The 26174-nt window shown below is 41.7% G+C and overlaps 1 protein-coding gene across 3 annotated transcripts in view; it reads left to right on the top strand.

Moving 5' to 3' along the window:
• The window catches only part of RETREG1 (reticulophagy regulator 1), a 105796-nt gene that overhangs the window by 16286 nt on the left and 63336 nt on the right, over positions 1–26174 (top strand). For all 3 annotated transcript variants that reach the window (XM_030551740.1, XM_030551738.1, XM_030551739.1), the window contains exons 2-3: positions 15326–15432; positions 18185–18215. In XM_030551740.1, the coding sequence (XP_030407600.1) occupies positions 15393–15432; positions 18185–18215 (71 nt within the window). In that variant the 5' untranslated portion in view covers positions 15326–15392. The remainder of the gene's footprint in view (positions 1–15325; positions 15433–18184; positions 18216–26174) is intronic.

The raw sequence follows: 26174 nt of genomic DNA, 5'->3' as shown, positions 1-26174 counted from the left end.
AGCTAGTGGTGTTCCCCAAGGGTCAGTCCTAGGGTACGTCTACACTACGGGATTATTCCGATTTTACATAAACCGCTTTTGTAAAACAGATTGTATAAAGTCGAGTGCACGCGGCCACACTGAGCACATTAATTCGGCGGTGTGCGTCCATGGTCCGAGGCTAGCATCGATTTCCGGAGCGTTGCACTGTGGGTAGCTCTTCCGTAGCTATCCCATAGTTCCCGCAGTCTCCCCCGCCCCTTGGAATTCTGGTTTGAGATCCCAGTGCCTGATGGGGCAAAAATCATTGTCATGGGTGGTTCTGGGTAAATGTCATCAAGTCATTCCTTCCTCCGGGAAAGCAACGGCAGACAATCATTTCGCCCCCTTTTTCCCTGGGTTGCCCTGGCAGATGCCATAGCATGGCAACCATGGAGCCTGTTTTGCCTTTTGTCACTGTCACCGTATGTGTACTGGATGCCACTGACAGAGGCATACTGCAGTGCTACACAGCAGCATTCATTTGCTTTTGCATGATAGCAGCGACGGTTATCAGTCGTTCTGTACCGTCTGCTGCCATTGTAAATTGGCAATGAGATGATGGTTATCTGTCATTCCGTAGTGTTTGCTGCTATCATGGGTGCCCCGGCTGAGGCAAAAACCCTTTAGTTACTAGATTTCTCAAGGGCCTGGAGTGCCTCTACTCCCAGGTACGCCGCCCTGCCCCTACCTGGGACCTCAATCTAGTCCTAAGCAGGCTTATGCTTCCACAATTCGAGCCGTTGGCAACTTGCTCGCTGCTATACCTGTCCTGGAAGACAGTTTTCTTAGTAGCCATTACATCGACCAGACGAGTCTCCGAGCGCTAACAGTGGACCCACCGTATACTGTCTTTCACAAGGACAAAGTACAGTTGTGACCGCATCTGGCGTTCCTCCCTAAGGTGGTGTCACCCTTCCATACCAATCAGGACATCTTCCTTCCGGTCTTCCCAAAGCCTCACTCATCTTGGCGGCAACAGCAGTTACACTCCTTAGATGTCCGTAGGGCGCTCGCTTTTTATATCGATCGGATGAAGCCCTTCTGGAAATCACCCCAACTCTTTGTTGCTGTGGCTGACCAGATGAAAGGCCTACCTGTCTCCTCCCAGAGGATCTCCTCTTGGGTGACGGCGTGCATCCGCACGTGCTATGACCTGGCTCATGTTCCCTCGGGCCATCTCACTGCACATTCTACCAGAGCTCAGGCTTCATCAGCTGCCTTCCTGGCCCATGTACCAATCCAGGAGATATGTCACGCAGCTACCTGGTCCTTGGTCCACACCTTTGCTTTACACTATGCTCTGGTCCAACAATCTAGAGATGATGCAGCCTTTGGCTCAGTGGTTTTGCACTCTGCCACATCTCACTCTGACCCCTCTGCCTAGGTAAGGCTTGGGAATCACCTAACTGGAATGGATATTAGCAATCACTCGAAGAAGAAAAGACAGTTACTCACCTTTGTAAGTGTTGTTCTTCGAGATGTGTTGCTCATATCCATTCCAAACCCACCCTCCTTCCCCACTGTCGGAATAGCCGGCAAGAAGGAACTGAAGGGTGGCTGGGTCGGCTAGGGTATATATCCGGTGCCATAGCGGCGCCACTTGAGGGGGCACCCAGCCAACCCACCAAGTGTTGCTAGGGTAAAAAGTCTTCCAACGAACATGCATGCGGCGCGCGCACACCTAACTGGAATGGATATGAGCAACACATCTCGAAGAACAACACTTACAAAGGTGAGTAACCGTCTTATTTTTTTCAAACGCTTTGGCATTTCGTCTTCTGTAATGGAGCTCTGATAGAACAGATTTGTCTCCCCATACAGCGATCAGATCCAGTATCTCCCGTACAGTCCGTGCTGGAGCTCTTTTTGGATTTGGGACTGCATCGCCACCCGTGCTGATCAGAGCTCCACGTTGGGCAAACAGGAAATGAAATTCAAAAGTTTGCGGGGCTTTTCCTGTCTACCTGGCCACTGCATCCGATTTCAGATTGCTGTCCAGAGCGGTCACAGTGGTGCACTGTGGGATACCACCCAGAGGCTAATACCATCAATTTGCGGCCACACTAACCCTAATCCGATATGGTAATACCGATTTTAGCGCTATTCCTCTCGTTGGGGAGGAGTACAGAAACCGATTTAAAGAGCCCTTTATAAAGGGCCTTGTAGTGTGGACGCGTGCGGCGTTAAAACGGTTTAACGCTGCTAAAATTAGTTTAAACGCATAGTGTAGACCAGGCCCTAGGACCAATTCTATTCAATTTATTCATAAATGATCTGGAGAAAGGGGTAAACAGTGAGGTGGCAAAGTTTGCAGATGATACTAAACTACTCAAGATAGTTAAGACCAAAGCAGATTGTGAAGAACTTCAAAAAGATCTCACAAAATTAAGTGATTGGGCAGCAAAATGGCAAATGAAATTTAAAGTGAATAAATGTAAAATAATGCACATTGGAAAAAATAACCTCAACTATACATATAATATGATGGGGGCTAATTTAGCTACAACAAATCAGGAAAAAGATCTTGGAGTCATCGTGGACAATTCTCTGAAGATGTCCACACAGTGCGCAGAGGCGGTCAAAAAAGCAAACAAGATGTTAGGAATCATTAAAAAGGGGATAGGGAATAAGACTGAGAATATCTTATTGCCCTTATATAAATCCATGGTACGTCCACATCTCGAATACTGTGTACAGATGTGGTCTCCTCACCTCAAAAAAGATATTCTAGCACTAGAAAAGGTTCAGAAAAGGGCAACTAAAATGATTAGGGGTTTGGAGGGGGTCCCATATGAGGAAAGATTAGAGACTAGGACTCTTCAGCTTGGAGAAGAAGAGACTAAGGGGGATATGATAGAGGTATATAAAATCATGAGTGATGTTGAGAAAGTGGATAAGGAAAAGTTATTTATTTATTCCCATAATACAAGAACTAGAGGTCACCAAATGAAATTAATAGGCAGCAAGTTTAAAACAAATAAAAGGAAGTTCTTCTTCACACAGCGCACAGTCAACTTGTGGAACTCCTTACCTGAGGAGGTTGTGAAGGCTAGGACTATAACAGCGTTTAAAAGAGAACTGGATAAATTCGTGGTGGTTAAGTCCATAAATGTCTATTAGCCAGGATGGGTAAAGAATGGTGTCCCTAGCCTCTGTTTGTCAGAGGATGGAGATGGATGGCAGGAGAGAGATCACGTGATCATTGCCTGCTAGGTTCACTCCCTCTGGGGCACCTGGCATTGGCTACTGTCAGTAGACAGATACTGGGCTAGATAGACCTTTGGTCTGACCCGGTACAGCCGTTCTTATGTTCTTTTTTTATTTTATCTTCTAAACCTACCCCCTTCCCATTAGCATTCACTATGTTAGGCGTTCCTTCAGACTTCTCAGTGAAGACCGAAACAAAGAAGTCATTAAGCATCTCTGCCATTTCCAAGTTTCCTGTTACTGTTTCTCCCTCCTCACTGAGCAGTGGGCCTACCCTGTCCTTGGTCTTCCTCTTGCTTCTAATGTATTGATAAAAAGTCTTCTTGTTTCCCTTTATTCCCATAGCTAGTTTGAGCTCATTTTGTGCCTTTGCCTTTCTAATCTTGCCCCTGCATTCCTGTGTTGTTTGCCTATATTCATCCTTTGTAATCTGTCCTAGTTTCCATTTTTTATATGACTCCTTTTTTATTTTTTAGATCATGCAGGATCTCGTGGTTAAGCCAAGGTGGACTTTTGCCACATTTTCTATCTTTCCTACCCATCAGAGTAGCTTGCTTTTGGGCCCGTAATAGTGTCCCTTTGAAAAACTGCCAACTCTCCTTAGTTGTTTTTCCCCTCAGTCTTGATTCCCATGAGACCTTACCTATCAGCTCTCTGAGCTTACCAAAATCCACCTTCCTGAAATCCATTGTCTCTATTTTGCTGTACTCCCTTCTACCCTTCCTTAGAATTGCAAACTCTGATTTCATGATCACTTTCACCCAAGTTGCCTTCTACTTTCAAATTCTCAATGAGTTCCTCCCTATTTGTTAAAATCAAGTCTAAAATCATATAAATAAAGATACATGGTCTGCATTGTTATAGGCAAACTCTGTGTAGGGGAGAAGTGAACACCTATTGTCCTCCTGGTGTTTACAGCATCACAGATACTATTCAAAAATTGGTTGACCCTTTCTGTTTGGCCGTTGGACTGGGGATGGTAAGCAGAGGAAAGATGCATGGATTCCCAACAGGTGTTGTGCCAGTACCGGGCTATGAACTGAGACCCTCAGATTGGAGGGTGTTGCATTCTGGAAGGCCGCAAAGACAGACTACATGGTTAATCCAGAGCTAGGCTGGCCCTTCAGGAGAGGGAAGGGATGGAGTGGGCCATTTTAGTAAATTGGTCACGGCTGTCAAAAATGTTTTAAAATTGTTGGATTCTGGTAATTCTGTAATCAAGTCTAGGGTGATGGCTGCCCAATGTCAAGATGGGGTCTCCAAGACTGGAGGAGACTGCAGAGCTAGTGATGTGGTGTCTTGGTTCAGGAACAACTATCGCAGGGGACAATAAATGACTGCATCATCAGGTGCATCCAGGGTCACCAAAAGGAGCAGGCTATTAGTCACTGGGTATTGAAGTACCCCAAATCTCTTGCTAGGAGAATATTGTGGCATAGTTATGGGACTGCAACCCATGAATGTAGATACAGTTCCTTACACATGTGACATTTCCCGGGAGTCATGCTGCTGCTTGTGGATAATAGCTTGTTAATAAGACAGAATTCCTGAGGCAGAGCATATCAATCTGAGTATACTGTGGTGACAAGCTGCACTGAGAAAGTTATGGGATTTGAGAATGAGGGTTGGTTCCTGGATGGGGCCTCGTGGGTTGGTACCACATCTTTGGGACAGGGCATTCGCCTTGCCATTTTCGGATCTTGGGCGGTAGGTGATGATAAAATTGAATGGTGAGAAAAAATTGGGCCCACCAAAGCTGGTGTTGGTTTAAGGCTTTCACCATATGTAGATATTCCAGGTTTTTATGGTCAGTGAATACCTGGACGGTGACAAGCTCCTTCCAGGGAGTGCTGCCATTCTGTAAAGTAGGTTTTTATCTCCAGGTGTTCCTTATCAAGTATTTTGTAGCTTAGTTTTTTGGGAGTGAACTTCCTTGAGTAGTAAGCACACAGGTATAACACACGTTTGGGACCACATCACTGGGAGAGGACAGCCACAATCACTGTACTAGAGATGTCAGCTTCTCTTGGTAGTCCATCGATCCAATGCAATGATGACAAATCTGAGTAAATCATCTATTGTTGGTCTCATGGTGTGCTCTCTGATGGCTATACAAGCCAATTCTAGAGGTGCACATTTGGCTGCAGATGTTGCATGGGAAATTCGCAGTCAGTGGGTTGTACGCTGCTGGTGCTCTGTGACGTCGTTCGCGTGCCTCTTGTAGACACTGGCAGCGGTCTTCCTCAAAGGCGATGCAGGTATTTCTGACTGTTGCTCACCACTGTGTTCTGTCACTGGTGGCATCCTCAAGGTCCCTGGGTTTGATACTGTTATACTGCAGATTGGCTTTGATGTGTCCTTGTAACGTTTTCATGGACGACCTATATGCCAGATGCCCTGGGAGAGCTCACCATAGAGAAGCTGACGGGGGATTCTTTTGGCATCCATGCGGCTGACATGACTGGTCCAACGTAGCTGTGACTTCATGATGATCATTTCGATGCTTGTCATCTGGGCTCTCTCGAGGACCTCAAGATTGGGCAGTTTGTCTTGCCAGTGGATCTTCATGATGTTGCAGAGGCAATGCATGTGGAATGATTCGAGCTGCTTGATGTGACGCCTATATAGTGTCCATGTTTCACACCCATACAAAAGAGATGAAAGAACAGCAACTCTGTACACAAGCAGTTTTGTTAAAATCTGGATGTTGTAGTGGTTTAAAACTTTGACACGCAGATAGCCAAGTGCCTGGCTTGCTTTGGATATTCGTGCGTTGATCTCATTATCCAGTGATCCATCACTGGATATGACACTACCCAGATATTTAAAGTTCTCCACTACTTTAAACTGAGTACCATCAATGGAGATACTTGGGACAGAAGCATTTGATCCAGGTACAGGTTAATGGAGAACTTCTGTCTTTCTGAGGCTGATAATTAGTCCGAAGAGTTGCGAGGCCTCTGCAAACTTGTTGACAATGTGCTGAAGATCATTTTCAGTGTGAGCCAGGAGGGCACAGTCGTCGGCAAAGAGTGCCTCAAGAAGGAGTTTCTGCACTGTCTTGGTCGTTGCATTCAGGCGACGGAGGTCAAAAAGTGAACCGTCGTGCCGGTATTTCAAATGTATACCTCGATCCAGATCTTTCATTGCATGGTTGAGGACGCATGCAAAGAACAGGTTAAATAAGACAGGAGCGAGAACACATCCTTGTTTCATGCCGTGGTGATATTGAAGGGGGCAGATGTGGCTCCATCAGACAATGCTTCGCCTATCATGCTGTCATGAAAAAGCCGTATAATCTGGACAAATTTTCTTGGGCAGCCAACTCGTGTTAGAATAGTCCAAAGGGCTTCCCTGTTGACGGTATCAAACACCTTTGTCAGATCTATGAAGACAGCATACAGGTGCATGTTCTGTTCAATGCACTTCTCTTGTATTTGTCTGACAGCAAACACCATGTCGACTATGCTCCGGCCAGGTCGAAAACCACATTGACTTTCAGGTAGATTTGCCTCAGAAATACTGGCTATTAGGTGGTTCAAGATGATGCGGGCGATGATTTTCCTTCCAACGGAGAGGAGGGATATGCCTCTATAATTTCCACATTCTGCTTTGCTGCCTTTGTTCTTGAAAAGAGAGAAAATGGTAGTGTCGCGGAGGTCCTGTGGTATGTTTTCATCCTCCCAGATGCTGATGATCACGCTGTGTAACGCTGCTAGTGCTGCTGGACCTGCTTCTTTGTATATCTCTGCTGGTATCCCATCTTTTCCAGGAGCTTTTCCTGAACTCATCTGGCTAACAGCTTTCTTAATCTCATCTATAGTGGGCAGAGAGTCAAGATCTGTCAGAGCAGGTTGTTGTGGAATTTCATTGAGGACGTTATTATTTACGGTTGATAGTCTATTGAGAAGGTTGCTAAAATGTTCTCGCCATCTTTCGTTGATGCCTTCTTTATCTTTAATCAGCGTTGTGTTGTCTGTTGAGAGCAGTGGGGTGATCCTTAGTTTAGAAGGTCCATAGACAGTCTTAATAGCATTGAAGAACATCTTTGAGTTGTGGGTCTCAGCATAGTGCTCAATTTCTTTGGCTTTGCTCTCCCACCAATTGTCTTGTATCTGACAGAGGTCCTTCTTTGTTTGCTCTGAAGGTATTTGAAATGGTCCCGTTTGGAGACTGAGGAGGGATCGTTCTGCCATTCGATAAAGGCTTTTCTCTTTACTTCCAGAGCTGAGCATATTTCTTCAGCTTCTACAACAAAGGCAAATGTAATATTGGCATGAGCCAATATGGGTGCTTTAGCAAAGGCAAGTTTTAGCTGATTGTATGCATGCTGGGCCTCGGGAGACCAATGGAATTGGATGTTTTTCTGGACGACAGTAGTAAGGGGTTCAGTTTTATTTTGAAAAGTTCAGGATAAATCATTTGATAAAAATTGGCGAATCCCAGGAAGTGTTTCAAGATGTGTACTGTGTGGCGAGTTGGCCGATTTTGTATGACTTGGACCTTGTGTGGGTGTCTCTGGTTCTCTTCTGGGAATAAGATGAAGCCCAAGAACTCTTTGAAGGTCTGATAGAAGGCAGGCTTCTCAAGCTTTTCATAAAGGACGTGCTGCCATAAGCATTCCATGGCGCTTTGGACATGAGCATTATGATGATCAGGGCAGTTGGAGAAAATCAATATGTCACCTAGGTCCCAGTATGTCTTGGAACACATCATTTATAAAATGTTGGAAGGTGGCAGGGGCATTGGTCAACCGAAGGGTGTTATGAGAGATTCATCGTGGCCATACCAGATTTGGAAGGCAGTCTTCAACTTGTTCTCTGCCCTAATTCACACAAGCTTCTGTGCCTCCCAAAGGTTCAAATTAATTAATATATGGGCAGCCCTCACACAATCCAGCAACTCAGGAATCAAATTGCAGGCAACAACTCCTGATAATTATCTGATTCAGTGCAAGGTAATCAACACAGAGTTGGAGACTGCCATCTTTCTTCCTGACAAAAAGTGGTGCACCAGCTCATGAGCTTGACTTGCCGATAAACTCTCAAGCCAGGTTCTCCTGGAGGTACTCTTGGAGCACTGTCAGCTCGGGTTCTGATATGGCATAAATTTGTGTAGAGAGTATTTTTCCTTCCGGCTGCTGCTCTGTTGGGCAGTCGTAATCCTGATGGAGAAGTAATTTCCACATTCTTCTTTTCAAAAACATCATTGTAGTCTTGGTATTTTGAGGGAAGTTCAGATGTAGCTTCAATGGAAGATTTTGCCTGGACAGCCACCCCCATCTGAGTCTCAAGGTTTGGATGTTGGGACAGCAACCCCTGGTCTCCAGCAGTGTTGATAGAAAACAGACTTCTTGTGTTTGTCGCCAAGTGAGTGGATCGTGGAGGACCAGCCAGGAGATACCAATGATCATGGAAAACATGGTGAATGGATCACATCAAACTGTAACTTTTCCCTGTGTCTCTGAATCATGGTCTCCAGGGGAGCTGTTTCCTCCGTTATTGGATCAGAGGACGGGGAGGAGCTATCAGTTAATTGCTATAAGGTCAGGAGTGGCCTTAGGTTTCAGGGGAATCTGCAGGATCTGGGCTGCCTCTGTATCGATGACTCAGATGTAGCTCACTGATTCAATCAGGGCTGGTAAGACGGGATTTTATAGGGGCACCGCAGGTATGTCCAACTGGACCAGCACCTAGAAGTGGAGAACCCTTGGGCAGGGCTCCAGGTGCATTCCAGTCAAAACTGAAATGTGAGGAAACTCTTTTCTCTGACTCCTTAGAGTTCATAGAGGGCAGGCAGAAATGGAGTGACCTGACTCACCGTAACAGAAGCAGAGATGGTGCTGGCGTCATCGTTCCTTTTTTTCTATGGGGATGAGCCATTGATGGCCCACATCTGCCCACATTGGTAGAGACCTGCAAATTTGCAGATATCCGCAACATGTTTGCGGATTGTGGATGGATGTGGATCCAAATTTTATGTGTAGAGCCCAGCAATCTGCAGATATATGCTTTAGATCCAGGGGACATGTTTGCAGATCGGATGCGGATACAAATTTTGTATCTGTGCAGGGCTGTATGCATTGGTTTGGCTGGAGGCAGTGGTGAAAAGATCACAGTACCTGGATTGGAGAGTCACAAGACCTCCATTTTTTCCCTCTTTGTTCTAATAACAGATTGTCTATACGGATGGAAAGATCCACCGGGGCATCCAGACTCATGAACGTCTCTACCCGGGCTAATTTGTCCTTCATTTAGTCTTTCAGGTCCACCAGAACAACTAACTCTGTGCTGCCTTGTTCCAGTCAGTATTGGCCATGAGGCAGTGGAATTGCGCAGCACAGGAGGCTACTGTTCCCTGCCCCTGTTGGAGCTTCCTTAGTATAGCCTCTGCTGTTCAAGCTCGGTGTAGATCATCAAAGAGGACTGACATGCCTTGGAGGAAGACCTCCCAGTTGGACACTACTGGTCTATTGCACTCCAAGAAGGAGGAGGCACAGTGTAAGACTTCCTTAAACAGCCGACTGATAACCAGACTCATCTTTGCACGATCAGTGCTATGGAACTGAGGGGACGTCATGAACAGGAGATGAAACTGGTTTATAAACTCTGGGTATCACTGGTGATTATTGTCAAACTGTTCTGGCTGTGGTGTGATGCTGACAGGCCAGATGCCAGCTCCTGCCCAGGTTGCAGGCATTAGCGAAGAACTGACAGCCTTGTAGCTGGAGACCAGGCCAGGTCTCCTGTATGTTAGTTTTGCTCAAAATAGGTGTTCGTCTTATAAGAATGAATTTAGTGTTTAGACTCTATGAAATGCTTGTAAGTTGCTGCATGCATTAATCTCACTTATAATGTGTATATTCCATCCTATAAGAAAATTTATAACTTTAAAAATGTTTGCCCTGAACTTGTGAATTTAGGCATGGGAATCATTCCTCCTCTCCCTCGTTCCAAATGACTATCAAAATCAGATAGGCCATCAAGAATTATTGCAATATAAATGTCTGGTTAATGGTCCTATCACACCTTGGAAATACTACATGCAAGGAAGTCCTGTGGGCTTGGAAGATGAATGGAGGAAATAAAACAAAGCCACAGGAAAATTTTCCATCTTTTTGGCCATTTGAACTATGAACGGCCAGAGACTCTAAACTGAAGCCAGAAATCCCCAGGGATTGACTCCTGGGTCTGCTCTGCAAGATTCTTTTCATTGATAGATCACTACAACTCTGTCACTCTCCGGATTTAGATAGTAAGTTTTGTGTGTATATGTTTGTTTGCTTTAACCTGTAAATAAGAGTCATTCCTTTTTTGGATTGGCTACCAGTGCTGCCTTTGGTGTAAGATCTAGGGTACCAGTTGATTTGGGGGTAACTGACTGTTTTCTTGGGACTGAGAGCAACCTAAATGAGAAGGAGCACTGTCTTATAAAACCCCTGAATCACAGGTGATTATCATCAAACTGTTCTGTCAATGGTATTGGGGAACAGGGCTGTACGAGCCATATATGGACGGTGATGTGTCAACATGCAACTGCATGACTTGGTCCAGCAATAGCTGGTTCTCCGAGGTCAGATGGATGACACGGGCCTGTAGGGTTTAGTTGTCCATATGAAGGCATGTAGTCCACTCATATGTGTCCAGTGCTCCCAAAGGGTTAGCCAGGTCCATTCTGCTGGCACTGGGATTGCTTCTGCGGCTTAAGTGGTCCATGCAAAGTGTTGTGACCAGGATGTGGGCAGTCTGAACTAGTAGTTGGTGCAGGAGTTGGGAGTTAGGCCAGAGCTCATAATCCAAGACAGGCCAGAGGGCAAACCAAAATCAGGTATCAGGAGGCAGGCAGGGCCAGGGTACCAGGCGGTCGGCAGCATGCAGTAGGAGCAGGTATCTCAGGGGGCGCAGCCCAGGGAAGCAAAGAAGGGAAAACCCAGTTGCTTGGACAGCTTCCTGTTTCTGTGCTGGGTTTATATAGAAGCTATGAACCAATCAGGCTGCATAGCATCCTGTCAGTCAGATTCCAGGACTGGAGTCTTCTGTCAGAATTCAGCTCCTATTCTGACAACAATTAGCAGGTCACTGAATGACAGTATGGAGCTTACTAGCTCTGGAAAGCCCTGTGGACAAGTGTTCAAGACCTGTGGTCCCTGCACCTGTCCTCTTAATTATTTACCACTCCCACATTTTTGTGCAATCTGAAAACTGAGTGATTTTTTCTTCCTTATCATTGCTAAAAATATTAAGTAGCATAGGGCCAAAAACTGATCCCTGCAGGACCCCTCTAGAGACGCACCTGAGCAGCAGTGATGCTCCATTTACAATTACATTTTGAGATCTGTCAGCCAGTTTAATGTGTGCCATGCCAATTCTGTATCATGCTGATTTTTAAATCAAAAGTCATGTGGTACCAAGTCCAAGGCGTTACAGAAGTATATTACATCGTTACTGCCTTTATCAACCAAACTTGTAATCTCATCAAAAAATTGGCACAACATTAGCTTTCTTCCAGTCTTTTGTAACTTCCCCTGTGATCCAGGACTTGAGAAACAACATTAGCAGTCCAGAGAACTTCTTAACCAGCTCTTTTAAAATGTTCTTGGATACAGTTTATCTGGGCCTGGTGATTTTAAAAATGTCTGAAAAATTAGAATTAATTAGGACTACTTTGACTCACTGAAATTTGTAAGCTTGCAATGGTTAGGTCATCATACAGCAAGTATCGTGGCTCAAAATGAGCAATGACCCCATCAATACAAAGTACATATTTGGGGTGGCCATGGCTCTCAGACCTTCACAAAGGGACCTATTTTCAAAGGTAATGAGTCACTTAAAGATGGAAAGAGATGCCTAATTAGATTTTTTTTCAAAGCACCTAGATGTCTACATCCCATTCACTTCAATGGAGTTGAGCACCTAAGGGCTTTTGAAAATCCCGTTAGGCACCTATTTGCATCTTCAGATGCCTATTACCCTTGAAAATCTGGACCCAGGTGCCATGCAATGGTGTCTGCTCACTGTCTTTTAGAGGTCCAATACACTTTTCTTGGACTACTGGGTCATGAGACCCCATTTTCTCAGGGAATAATGTGGACCATTCACACCATATACAGTCTCTTCGGTAAGTTAGACATCAGGGCAAGTCTTCACTGCAGCCAGATTAAATGCTCATGTTATATCAAGGATGTTTTCATGGTACAAAATGTTTGAGGAAATATTGGGACAACATAGTTTTGGAACCATTATGGAAAGGGGTTTTGAATTAAGGAGATCTACTACTTGCATGTCAGAGAGGGTGCATGTGTACTTTGTGGTATTATTCTCTGTACACTTGCTAGTTTCTTACGGGCAAGCATGTATGCTGAAGCACACCAAAAATGCCAATTTGTGGTACCATCAGAGTGACTAATTTTTATAATTCACATCTTTTCTATTCACAAGAAAGCTAATCCTATGGAGTTGACACATTGTATGTGTGTGAGAAAAAGAGAGACAGACACTGAGGCCTGGTCGATACTAGGAAATTAGGTCAATATAACTACACCACTTGGGTGTGAAAAATCCACAGCCCTGAGCAGTTAAACAGACCTAACCCCTGGTGTATACAGTGCTAGGTCAGTGGGAGAATTCTCCTATTAACCTAGCTACTGCCTCTTGCGCAGTTGGAATATCTACGCAGATGGGAGAAACCCTCCTGTTGGCGCAGGTACCATCTTCACTGGAGAAGAGACAATCACTAATATTGCATGCCTGTAATCACTGAGGAATCTAGCACACTAGGTTAATTCTGGGTAAATCATCTGCCTGATATACTATGGAATTGTTTTAAATGTTGCACCCTTCTTTGGTTGTTGGGGACTGGAGCTACCTATTTATTTTATTTATTTATTTATTTTCAATAAGCAGAATGCGAGTTTACTTCAAAAACTGTATATTGTTCCCTCTTCTGGGCCGAAGTGGTTAGCTAATATTTGGGGCTTTGTTGGGTTGTTTCCATTAGAAGGAGAAATTGATTATAAGAATTAGGTATTTTGTTGATGTAATGTAGTTTATTTACAAAGATTGTACATAAAATCCGGTCTCTCTGAGCAAAGTAGAAACAAGCACCAGGCAGTTTCTGTGCTTAGAAATCCAGTGTGCCTTTCTAACAAGTACTGTTAGATCTGTCTAAAAGATCTGTCTCTTGGTTCCCTCCCAGGTGTGCACTCACCAAAACTTGTCTTGCTGTTGGCTTCTTGCATGCAGACTTGAACATCTGCAAGCAATCAGTCCACAGTCTCTGGGAAACCCTCAGTTAGGGTGACCAGATGTCCCGATTTTATAGGGACAGTCCCAATTTTTGCGTCTTTTTCTTATATAGGCTCCTATTACTCCCACCCCCGTCCCGATTTTTCACACTTGCTGTCTGGTCACCTTACCCTCAGTTCATATATCTTATTTTCTATTTGGCCACATGACGTGGGCCAGTGTCTTGGACAGTGGCTTCCTTTGTTTTCAGCTGCCACTATGTAAAGGAGCTTTAAATTGTTCCTTCTGTTTATCCTGAAAGAAAGGAGCATAACACACCCCATCACCTTTAATGAGGTCTATTAGTGTTCATAGATCAAAGACCTTCTTGCAGAGAGCCATTAATATCTTCCAGTATAATAATATATTTTTTCCACTAAGTGAATTTGGATCCTGTCAACCTTCCGATCATTTCTTGTAGGGATAACTCTAGTGGAAAGTGAAAGATCTGCAAGTGAAAGAGAGAAGATTCTAATTATTTGATAAATGTTTCTATACATACTTGCATGCCAAGATCAGCAGTAGTATGGTAAACAAGTGTATGCATGCTCTCTAAGTCAGTGGTTCTCAAATGTTTGTACTGGTGATCCCTTTCACATAGCAAGCCTCTGTGTGTGGCCTCCCTTTTAAATTAAAAACACTTCTTTACATATTTAACACCATTATAAATGCTGGAGGCAAAGTAGGGTTTGGGATGGAGGCGGACAGCTCGCAACTTCCCCCCCACGTAATAACCTTGTGACCCCCTGAGGGGTACCAACCCCCAGTTTGAGAACCCCTGCTCTAAGTCCAACTTCTCTTGAATGGACATGGTTACCATTTTGTTATGAAAAAGAAAAATAATAAAATAATTAATAAAAATAATTAAAACTTAATTTCTTTAAAAGCAAATTGTGGTATTATACCCTGAGCAGTATAATTGTCTAATCTTTCTATAAAGCTGGATCAATCCTTATTAAGTAATTGGACTTCCATATGAATTTAGTCTGAGCATAGATTAGATATTTAGGGTTGTTGCTGATTCTGTATTAAAAAATAAGCAAACAGAAGGGCTTTTCTATGGGGTATGGTAGTGTGCATCAGTGGCACATGAATTCTAATGCACATGAGCATGTCACTTGTTAGTTGGCCGATGTAGACCCTGCCAGTTTACATTAAAAGTTCTCTAATACCCATTTCAAACAGTACCATTAAGACACACTAAGGAACTTTTAGTGTGCAGCAGCAGCAGGTTCTCTGAAGACCAGTTAGTGCGCAGCATGCAAATGTGTATTAGAATTCACACCGCACTAAAGTGCTCTACCACATCATATAAACAAGCCCATTCTGTCCCTTTTTCCTTCCTACCCTTTGTTCATGTTGATTTTAAAAAAAGGCTCCCTAGGATGTAACGCCTAGATGATTTCAATTACAAAGCTTTTCCCCCTAGAACCTTTGGAAATGCCCATGGAACACTTGAGCATATTTTGTTTTTGAGGTTTTTTCTTGTTGCTTCTTAGCTAAAATGTTTCATGGGTTTTTTTGTTTGGTTGGTTTTTTTAAAGAGTGTTTCCGCTATCAAGTTCAAGAGATGCTTAAATATAGTTTTTTAGGCCAGGGTATAATGGCCATACTATACTATTATTCAGTGTTTGCTTCTTGGAAATGATACTAAGAAGAGCAAATTCAATAGAACTATTAAAGCAATGTCAATATACATTTATTTTGTTTGTACTTGGTTATTCAGGTTTGGGTACAATCATGGTCCTATATAAAGTAAGTCTATACTATAAGTTAAAACATCTAGAGTGATTTTTTTTTTAAATATATCCTAGGTTCCTTGCACTGACTCCTTGGAGAGTATATCAACTGACTTCTCTCATAATACTTGGGGTTGTAATTATGCAGATAATGAAGGATATGGTATTGTCTCGGATAAAAGGTAAGGCAATCATCAGTTTCGTAATTTACCTTTAATTTACAAATGTTTGCCTATGCTGGCTCTCATCTTACTGGTGCTCCTATTCTTTGTTTAATTTTTGTGAATGTGTAATGTGTCATAGTAAAAGCATTAAATGTGTAACATTTTCTGAGACAAATGACTAGTAATCTCTGAAGAAGTTGTAATAGGAAATTCTACTCTGAAAAATCACTTGCAAATAAAGTTGTACTCATTATGTCATTGCCCGTTTTTCATGACTCTTGTTTCCTGCAAAGTGTATAAAAAGTTTCTAAAGATATGTTTACCCTACAGTGTAAGCCCAAGGTTCAAACTCAGGCTCAAGCTTAACCCCCCTTGCATCTACACACAAATCACTATGACCCAGGGCTCGGACCCAGCATCCAAGGATTTTATGGGTATATCTACGCAGCAAAGAAAAAACCCATGGGCCAGCTGTCTTGGGCTCGGGCTGTGGGGCTGTTTCATTGCTATGTAGACTTCCAGGCTTGGGCTGGAACCCAGGCTCTGGACCTCCCTCCCACCCCCCTATCCCTGGCTCTGAGCCTGAATTAAGCTGGGAACCTAGGTTCAAGCCCTATTGCTTAACCATGTAGATTCAACCCCACTGGACTTGTGCAGTGGGAGTACATTAAAAGTATTCCACAATCCCAGAGATCAACTTTCTTTGTCCTCTGGGACAGTCAGGCTTGGTGAACAGTCATGTTTTCTCACACTGCACCATGAACAAAGAATTAGAGCAGTCACATTTGGGGCGGTGTGGCGAGAGGCACGCTAAGAAGTCTAGGATATGAGTGGTTGGACTCAGGCCCATGTTAATGCAGTGTAGGCAACGGCCCCCCAGATTGGGACCCAGGATTCAACAGTTTCTAACCTGGAATTACAGATGAGTGTAGATGCTCAAGCCCTAGGCTGATAAAAAGTTGAGTCTGCCAACCCAAGTTCTGCTATTCCGGGACTTACATTGCAGTATAAGCATACCCTAAAAAGCAGCAGCAGAGTAAGGAAGTATATTTCCTATCTGTGCTGCTGCTTCAGATTACTGAGGCCTTTGTGTTTTCTGTTATGTGACAGGTTTTATGTGATCTTTAGTAATGAGTACCAGCTAATCATTTTTGGCACCTAATATTACTGATCTGATTGGAAGTGCAAGAGTGTACTCCTATTTTATTATTTGGCAATCCAGCAATGTTAGATAAGGTCAATAAAGCTATATGTTGCTAACTGTGAAATCATGGGATAGTCATATTTCACCTGAGCTAATATAAAATGTCTCCAGTGACTTCAGAGGAAGAGTTCAGGAAAGTCCAAAACTACTAATTGAGTACTTTCATGAAGAATCTGTCTTTTAGCTTGAACCAGAAACTTCATTAGATCTGAAATCAACAAATTATCACTTGAACTAAAAGAGAATATCTGTTAGCTCTTCATGGGAGAATAACTTTTATTTAACTCTAGCCAACCACTAGATGGCAAAACTGTTGTAGTATAATGACAAATACAGAAAGTGATTGTTATCCAAATGTAAACTAATTTTGCAATCCAAAAATGTGACAAAGTTAGATTACATTGGGTATCTAATCTTTCTAGTTTAAAGACAGACCAGGTTAAAAAACTACATTGATTTTTCATGTATATTTCAAACTGTTTTGAGATATCAAGTTTACAGAAAACATGTTAAAAGAACAGGAGTACTTGTGGCACCTTAGAGACTAACACATTTATTTGAACATAAGCTTTCTTGGGCTACAGCCCACTTCATTGGATGCATAGACTGGAACATACAGGAAGAAGATACTTATACATACAGAGAACATGAAAAGGTGGAAGTAGCCATACCAACTGTAAGAGGCCAATCAATTGAAATGAGCTATCATCAGCAGGAGAAAAAGAAACTTTTGAAGAGATAATCCAGATGACCCATAGAAGGTGTGAGGATACTTAACATTGGTAAATAGATTCAATTAGTGTAGTGCCTCAACTATTCCCGGTCTCTGTTCAAACCTAAGTTAGTTGTATCTAATTTGCATATTAATTCAAGTTCAGCAGTCTCTCTTTGGAGTCTGTTTTTGAAGTTTTTTTGTTGTAAAATTGCCACCTTCAAGTCTGTCACTGAGTGGCTAGAGAGGTTGAAGTGTTCTCCCACTGGTTTTTGAATGTTATGATTCCTGATGTCAGATTTGTGTCCATTTATTCTTTTGCATAGAGACTGTCTGGTTTGGCCAATGTACATGGCAGAGGGGCATTGCTGGCACATGATGGCATATATCACGTTGGTAGATGTGCAGGAGAACGAGCCCCTGAGGGTGGGGCTGATGTGATTAGATCCTATGATGGTGTCACTTGAATAGATATGTGGACAGAGTTGGCATTGGGCTTTGTTGCAAGGATAGATTCCTGGGTTAGTGTTTATGTTGTATAGTGTGCGGTTGTTGGTATTTGCTTCAGGTTGGGGGGGCTGTCTGTAAGCAAGGACTGGTCTGTCTTCCAAGATCTGTGAGAAAAACATGTTGATTTTCTGAAGCATGTTACTCCATTGTTTAAAATGGAAAGGGTGAATGATTTTTTTTTTTTACTAGTTATATGGGTAAATGTGACTTGTATTATAGAACTACAGAGATTATTAGAGTAATTCTTCTGTAATTTGGAGCACTGTTGAAAAACTGAAGGGGGAAAAAACAGTTCTGCTGTATATATCAGTGCTATTTTTCATTTTATGCTTTGCTTATTTCAGGTGCACAGCTATGGAGGAGCCTCACTGACAGGTAGGTGCCATTTAAAAATTCTGAATTTTACAAATGATTCTCCCAAATAGCTCACAAAACAAGAACTTAAGATATTTTGACCACAGTGTAGTTTATTATTCTATATTGCTGGCTGTTCACATGATGCCTCAGTTTTAAATAGTATTCTTTGTGAAAGTCATAACGTTTTTTATTTGAATTGTATCACAATATATTATTCAGTCAAGTGTCAGATTTTACAAAGCAACCTTCTTTTTGAATGTTACCATTTTCTTTAAGAAGTATTTTCCTCTTCTGGGTTTTCTGCCACTTATAATGTGTTTAATTTGAAGTTACTTCTTGAAAGATGCTGGATTTACAGCTCTGAAGAGTAATGTCTTCCATTCTTAGAAGTATCAGTACAAAGTTCCCCTCTCCATTGCATGTCTGGTTAGTAGTGACCAGCACTAGACTGAAACAGTACAGTAGAACCTTAGAGTTATGAACACAAGAGTTACGAACTGACCACTCAATCACACACCTTGTTTGGAACCACAAATATGCAGTCGGACAGCGGCAGAGACCAAAAAAAATAAGAATAAAAAGTACAGTACTGTGTTAAATGTAAACTACTAAAAAATAAAGGGAAAGTTCAAAAAAAAATTTGACAGGGTCAGGGAACTGTTTCTGTGTTTGTTTAATTTAAATTAAGGTGGTTAAAAGCAGCCTTTTCCCTCTGCATAGTGAAGTTTCAAAGCTGTATTAAGTCAGTGTTAGGTGGTAAACTTTTGCAAGAACAACCATAACATTTTGTTCAGAGTTACGAACAGCCTCCATTCCCAAGGTGTTCATAATTCTGAGGTTCTATTATAGATCAATTCAATGCTCTGTCAGTTGCTAGCATCTCTAAAATGGCTACCATGGATACCAATTAATGATGGTTGTGAAACCTATTACTAGGCATTGGACTATCACAGCTGGCTAATTTTGTCTGTCTAAACCCCCTATATTTATCCCACACACACAAATGTTTGTATAGTGTCATTGGGGTAGGTTAGCTATATTTCATTAGTGGATGAAATTAATCTTATGTACAGTCTATGAAGTAATTTGGGAACCTTCTGAATAAAAATGCTATAGAAATGTAAGGCATTGTTACTTTACATAGGCTACCAAACAGCTGTTAGATGGTAATGATTTTCAGTTACCTTACTACTGACAACATTTGAAACAATGGCCTTGAGGTGTAAGGCACAGACTTAGTGACATCATTTAAAAATTCTACTCAGCTCTAGCTGTGCACTGGAAAGCTAACAATCCATAATGTGGACACCGGAAACACAAGATTCAGCTTTTATTCTTTTCTAAATAGGTATTTATGTCTTCCTCATTCAGTATTGTTGTATCGCAGTGCTTCCACTGTTGGATTAGACAATGTAATGCGGGTCTCCTTTTTTCTCTCATCCTCTTTGTAGGCTGTGAAGTGTTTTGCTTTGGTAGTTTTTTAAAATACGTAAATGCAGCTGTATGCTTACATTAGAGTGCTTGGAATGGAAGGTGGTGAAGTGTGTTTACCACAGAATCTTTGGACCCACATCCAATTTAGTTTGCAAAGAGAGGCTTCTGGTTCGTAAAGGAAAATGACTCCTTAGAGAATCAGGGTAGTTAAAACATCACTCCAAGACCCTTTGTCCTCTGAAAATGACAGGCAAAGGGACAACTCTCCCGGGCAGTTGTCAGCTAGAGCATTAAAGGATAAACACCATTAGTAAATCCTTCTTTAAATAACTTATCTCCATATTTTTAAAATATATGTACCTATAATACTTTACTGATGAATGAGATCAACTATAAATTAACAATAATACAGGTTCTGAACTGCATATTTGAGTGTTATGCTCAATCTTTGCCATATCATTCCTTCTTTCCTGTTTTCTTTCCTGAGAATTTTTCGGTATTGCATTATTTAATATTGTGGTATTGGATAAGGGCTAGATCCTAACCTCTGCTGTGCTGGTGCACAAGGTGGAGAGAGGGGAAGAAAACACAAGGAATCTCTTCCTCCCTGTGCAAGTAGATGGTCCGGACCTCTGCCTAGGGCTGGAGACTGTGAGGCATTGAGTTGGCCTGCACACCACAGTTCCAAAGAGATGCTGACTGCTAGATAGAAGGTGTGTCCATTGCCAACTGGCAACTAGCCCTTGTACCTGGTCGATGGAGCATACACTAGTCAGGAGCATCTGCTGCCTCGATCAAAAGGAAAAACAGTGTCTAGCAGCATATTGGCAGTAGCCCTGCCTGTGCTACCTTGATCTATAACTATATGATGGCATTATGTAAAGTGCTAAAGTGGCATGTCTGTCCCCTACTCGTGTCCTTTATGAAAGGGGAGGATTTTCCTTTAAGTATTTGTAGTTATTTTCTGATTTACTCTCTAAAAAAAGTTTATAGAAGACAACTAGTAATGTAGAAAAAATAACGTATTTAATAAGGTTATTCACATCTTAGTTTTGATTTCAGGCATGCAAATTCAAATGAAATTACATTTGCCTATTTAATAATATACCTGTGTGCTATTCATATGATAAAATTGCCTGTACAATTTATCACATGCTTATGACCGCATCAGTGCCAACTAAGCCATCTCTTGGGAATTGTTCTGATGTTACAAACTCATGAGCAGCTTCAAATCACCCCCATTTTGTGCCGCTTACCCTACCACAAAAGCATTTCCTCCTTTTGCTTCCAAATGTGGAATTTCCTCCCCCCTCCTCAGATTACCCTTGGCTGAGTTCCAAAATAGGTGAGATTCAATCCTGGGCCAGTAACAGTTTTTTCTAAACATAAAATATCATAAATTTACATTTCACTGCCATGCAGAGTTAGAAATGAAAACTTTATACGTTTGGGAAGGGGATATTCTTAGTTTTCCAGTTGATTACAGAATTTGGATTTAAAGGAGTGACCAATTTTTGTACAGAAAAGCTATTTAGGCCATTTTTGGAGGTATTTTTAATGTAATAGTTTTAATTTCTTTCCCCCTTTGAATCCCGTACAGCTGTATTCATGGCAACTGAGGCATATGGCTTTACAGTTGGATGAATAAAAAAGTCTCAATAATCATTTTTTAAAGTCCTCTAAAACGTTTTAAAGAAAGCATGTTTTAATAATGTGGTGCATACAGAACATATCATGGTGTGGAGTGACATAAGTTTTATTGGCATGCATTTGGCACAACCTATATTATTTGCTTACAGCTTTGCCACTGGTGAATGATGTGATCATCTCTAACACATGCCAATAAAACATTCATCCTTCACAACACCAGGTATTCTGAAGGGAAAAACAGTTCAAGAGAGTTAGCACTTTTTCAAAGAGACATTATTAAGGACACACGAGCAAACTATCCTACTGCGTAGGAAAGATAGGAAGTATGGTAGGAGACCACCCTAGCTTAACTGGGAGATCTTCAATGATCTGAAACTCAAAAAAGAGTCCTAGAAAAAGTGGAAACTAGGTCAAACTACAGAGGATGAATATAAACAAATAACACAAGTATGTAGGGACAAAATTAGAAAAGCCAAGGCACAAAACCAGATTAAACTAGCTAGAGACATAAAGGGTAACAAGAAGACGTTCTACAAATACATTAGAAGCAAGAGGAAGACCAAGGACTGGGTAGGCCTGTTACTCAATGAGGGGGGAACACAGTAACAGAAAATGTAGAAATGGAAGAAGTGCTAAATGACTTTTTTGTTTCACTATTCACCAAAAAAATTAGTAACAATTGGACATCTAACATAGTAAATGTCAGTGAAAATGAAGTAAGATCAGAAACGAAAATAGGGAAAGAACAAGTTAAATATTACTTAGACAAGTTAGATGCCTTCAAGTCACCAGGGTCTGATGAAATAGATCCTAGAATACTCAAGGAGCTGAGAGGAGAAATATCTGAACCATTAGCAATTATCTTCAAAAAGTCAGGAAAGATGGCACAATTTTGTCCATGTATATAATATTTGTCCATGTATATAAAGAAGAATAAGGACAACCTGTGAGTTACAGACCAGTCAGCTTAACTTCAGTACCCGGAAAAATAATGGAGCAAATAATTAAAAATCAGTGTGTGAAGACCTAGAAGATAAGATAAGTAACAGTCAGCATGTATTTGTCGAGAACAAATCATGTCAAACCAATCTAATAGCTTTCTTTGACAAGCCTTATGGTTGGGGGAAGTGGTAGATGTGGTATATCTTGACTTTAGTAAGGCTTTTGATAATGTCTCGCATGATCTTCTCATAAACAAACTAGGGAAATGCAACCTAGATGGAACTTCTAGAAGGTGGGCACAAAACTGGTTGGAAAACCATTCCCAGAATTTTCAGTGGTTCACAGTCAAATTGGAAGAGCATATCGAGTGAGGTCCCTCAGGGATCAGTTCTGGGTCTGGTTCTTTTCAGTATTGTCATCAGTGATTTAGATACTGGCATAAAGAGTACGCTTATAAAGTTTGTGGATGATACCATGGTGGGAGGGGTTGCAAGTGTCTTAGAGGATAGGATTAAAATTAAAAATGATCTGGAGAAATGGTCTGAGGTAAATAGGATGAAATTCAATAAGGACAAATGCAAAGTACTCCAGTTAGGAAGGAACAGTTGGTTGCACACATGTGAAATGGGAAATGACTGCTCAGGAAGGAGTATTGTGGAAAGGGATCTGGTGGTCATAGTGGATCACAAGCTGAATATGAGTCAACAGTGTAACACTTGCAGAAAAAAAAAAGCAAACATCATTCTGGGATGTCTGTACTTGACCTTATTAGGGAGTGGAAAATAAACTTGAATTACAAGAGTTCCACAATAGTAATTCAGCATGCTTCTCTGAATGTTTATTCTGTTGCACGCGTAAAATTTTCAACATTGGCTGTTTGTTATTTTTTCCCCCTGTACTCTTACTGCTTGCCATTTTAATACTTGAACAACTGGTAGAGAGAACTTATAATCCTTCAGTCATTTGGCTTGTCTTCTTAGAGGGTATTTATAAACTATATTGTTCAGAGAGTTCCGTAGTGTCACTTACAACACAGAGAGTACTTTCAGTATTAAAGAAAAAATGACAGTTTGCTTAAGTGGCTTTTCTGGATCATAATGCAAGTGACAGTTTAATGAGAAATTTTCATAGAACCTAACTCATTCCACAAATGCAATATGCTAAAACTTTCTATAGATCTATTTTCTAGTAAGCAGGAAAGACTTCATTCAAAGTAAATTACACCAGTTATGTCAAACTCAAAAATCTAATGGCCAAATTCTGCCAAATATATAAATAGCATTTTTAAAAAGTACAAGTCCAGATTAGACTCATAGACTAATAGGTCAGAAGGGACCAATCTGATCATCTAGTCTGACCTCCTGCACAAGGCAGGCCACAGAACCCCACCCATCCAATTTTATAACAACCCCTATCCCAGGATCGAGTTATTGAAATCTTCAAAACTGGTTTGAAGACCTCAAGCTGCAGAGAAACCACCAGCAAGCGACCCGTGCCCCATGCTGCAGGGGAAGGCGAAAAAACCTCCAGGGCCCTTGCCAATCCGCCCTGGAGGAAAATTCCTTCCCGACCCCAAATATGGCGATCAGCTAAACCCTGAGCATGTGGGCAAGACTCACCAGCCAGCACCCAAGAAGGAATTCTCTGCAGTAACTCAGTTCCCATGTCATCCAACATCTCCCCGCAGATCATTGAGCAGACCTATCTGGTGGTAATCCAAGATCAATTGCCCAAATTGACAATCCTATCATAACATCCCCTCCATATACTTATCGAGCTTTGTCTTAAAGCCAGGAAAGTCTTGTGCCCCGACTACTTCCCTCGGAAGGCTGTTCCAGAACTTCACTCCCCTAATGGTTAGAAACCTTCGTCTAATTTCAAGTCTAAACTTCCTAATATCCAGTTTATACCCATTCGTCCTCGTGCCTACATTAGTACTAAACTTAAATAATTCCTCTCCCTCCCTAACGTTAACCCCCCTGATATATTTATATAGAGCAAGCATATCCCCCCGCAGCCTTCTTTTGGCCAGGCTAAACAAGCCAAGCTCTTTGAGTCTCCTTTCATAAGGCAGTTTTTCCATTCCTCGGATCATCCTTGTAGCCCGTCTCTGAACCTGTTCCAGTTTGAATTCATCCTTCTTGAACATGGGACACCAGAACTGCACACAGTATTCCAGATGGGGTCTCACCAACGCCTTGTATAACGGTACTAACACCTCCTTATCCTTGCAGGAAATACCCCGCCTGATGCATCCCAAAATCGCATTTGCTTTTTTAACAGCCGTATCACATTGGCGACTCACAGTCATCCTGCTATCAACCAGCACCCCAAGGTCCTTCTCCTCCTCCGTCGCTTCCAACTGATGCACCCCCAACGTATATCCAAAATTCTTATTATTAGTTCCTAAATGCATAACCTTGCACTTTTCACTATTGTATTTCATCCTGTTCCTATTACTCCAGTTAACAAGGTGGTTCAGATCTTCCTGAATAGTATCCCTGTCCTTCTCCGTGTTAGCAATACCCCCCAGCTTCGTGTCATCCGCAAACTTTATTAGCACATTCCCGCTCTTTGTGCCAAGGTCCGTAATAAAAAGGTTAAATAAGATCGGTCCCAAAACCTTTCTGACAGGAAAAAGAAATGGTGGCAAGTGGGGCTATAGGGAGGAAATATCCATGGGGAGATTTCCTTGAAAACGTGGGTGGATTAGGGAAAGGTATACTCCCCATGGAAAAGACTACATGGTTCAACCTAAAACCTTGTCGTGTTATGTGACATATGTTTGCATGGAGCATTTATCTCCTATTTTCAGGGATCATTCACCACAGCCACTGCCAGTCACAAGTATCAGTCCTTTTACGCAAAGCTGGTGAGCAGCAATCTAGTTACAAGAATATGCATGTGGTCCTGTACAGAGATGGTGTAATAAAGTAGTTGTTCCTAAGCTTTGATCCATTACTCAGAATCTGAGTGTCTGATAATACTTCAGATGCCTTGCTGTGCTTTCTGGTGCTAGAACATGGGCATAGAACCTCCAGTCTTCTTGCTGCTGCCCTGACATCATCACCCTTTTCCATATTGTTACATTTTGTTTCAGAAAGCTAATCATTTTAAACACTTTCCCAGTATCCCCTTTGCTTTTTTTTTTTTAAAGGCTTGTAAATTCTATAAAGCAAAATGTTCAGCTATAGGCAATGTACTGTAGATACAGCAATGAAAATAAATATTTTCAATTAAGAAAGCTGTTTTCCTGAAATCTGTGACTCGAGAAAATATTTTCAGCACTCATAACAAACCAAAGTTACATAACGAGCTAATTACTATTAATTGTTTCTAACTTCAGTTTGTAAATCACATTGCAAATTTCAGAAAGGAGAAATTTCAGAATTTTAAAAGAAAAAAGAATGCTGGCTTCAGTTAAATTAAGGATTCCAGGAATGTGTTTCACATTACTGTTATAGTGAATGAAATGAGACACCCAGAAACAATTACTAAAATATTTTTTGTTGCTCCTAAATAAAAATGTTAAAGCTTAGTGCCTGTAGAGTGAGGGCAGAGAGAGAGAGGAGATGATAATGTGTGAGAGTGAACTTAAAAAGTGGTAGGTTTTGACCTTTACTTGTATCCTGGTTCACTAAACACAAGCATTAGATTACAAAACGTAATACGGAAATTATTTACAGAGGCACAAGAACCTACAGTGACAGCTTTTTTTCTCTGGGTGTCTTGTGCAAACGTCCAGGTTCTCATGACAGTTGAGGGTGTGCTTACTAGCACAGCATCTGATTAGTCACTTAACTTAGCAAGGAATGTCCTGGCACATACCTTATCAAAGCATGTGAATATATCAACAGAATAACATGTTTATTTATTACGAAGCATTTCAACACACAGTCTAATGAAACAACTTCGTTTTTGAACAGTGTATAGAATACTAAGTGTTATGAT

This window comes from Gopherus evgoodei, chromosome 2, assembly GCF_007399415.2.
Source record: "Gopherus evgoodei ecotype Sinaloan lineage chromosome 2, rGopEvg1_v1.p, whole genome shotgun sequence".
Lineage (NCBI taxonomy): Eukaryota > Metazoa > Chordata > Testudines > Testudinidae > Gopherus > Gopherus evgoodei.
Note: the sequence above shows the minus strand (reverse complement) of the source record. Positions and strands in the feature narration are given on the sequence as shown.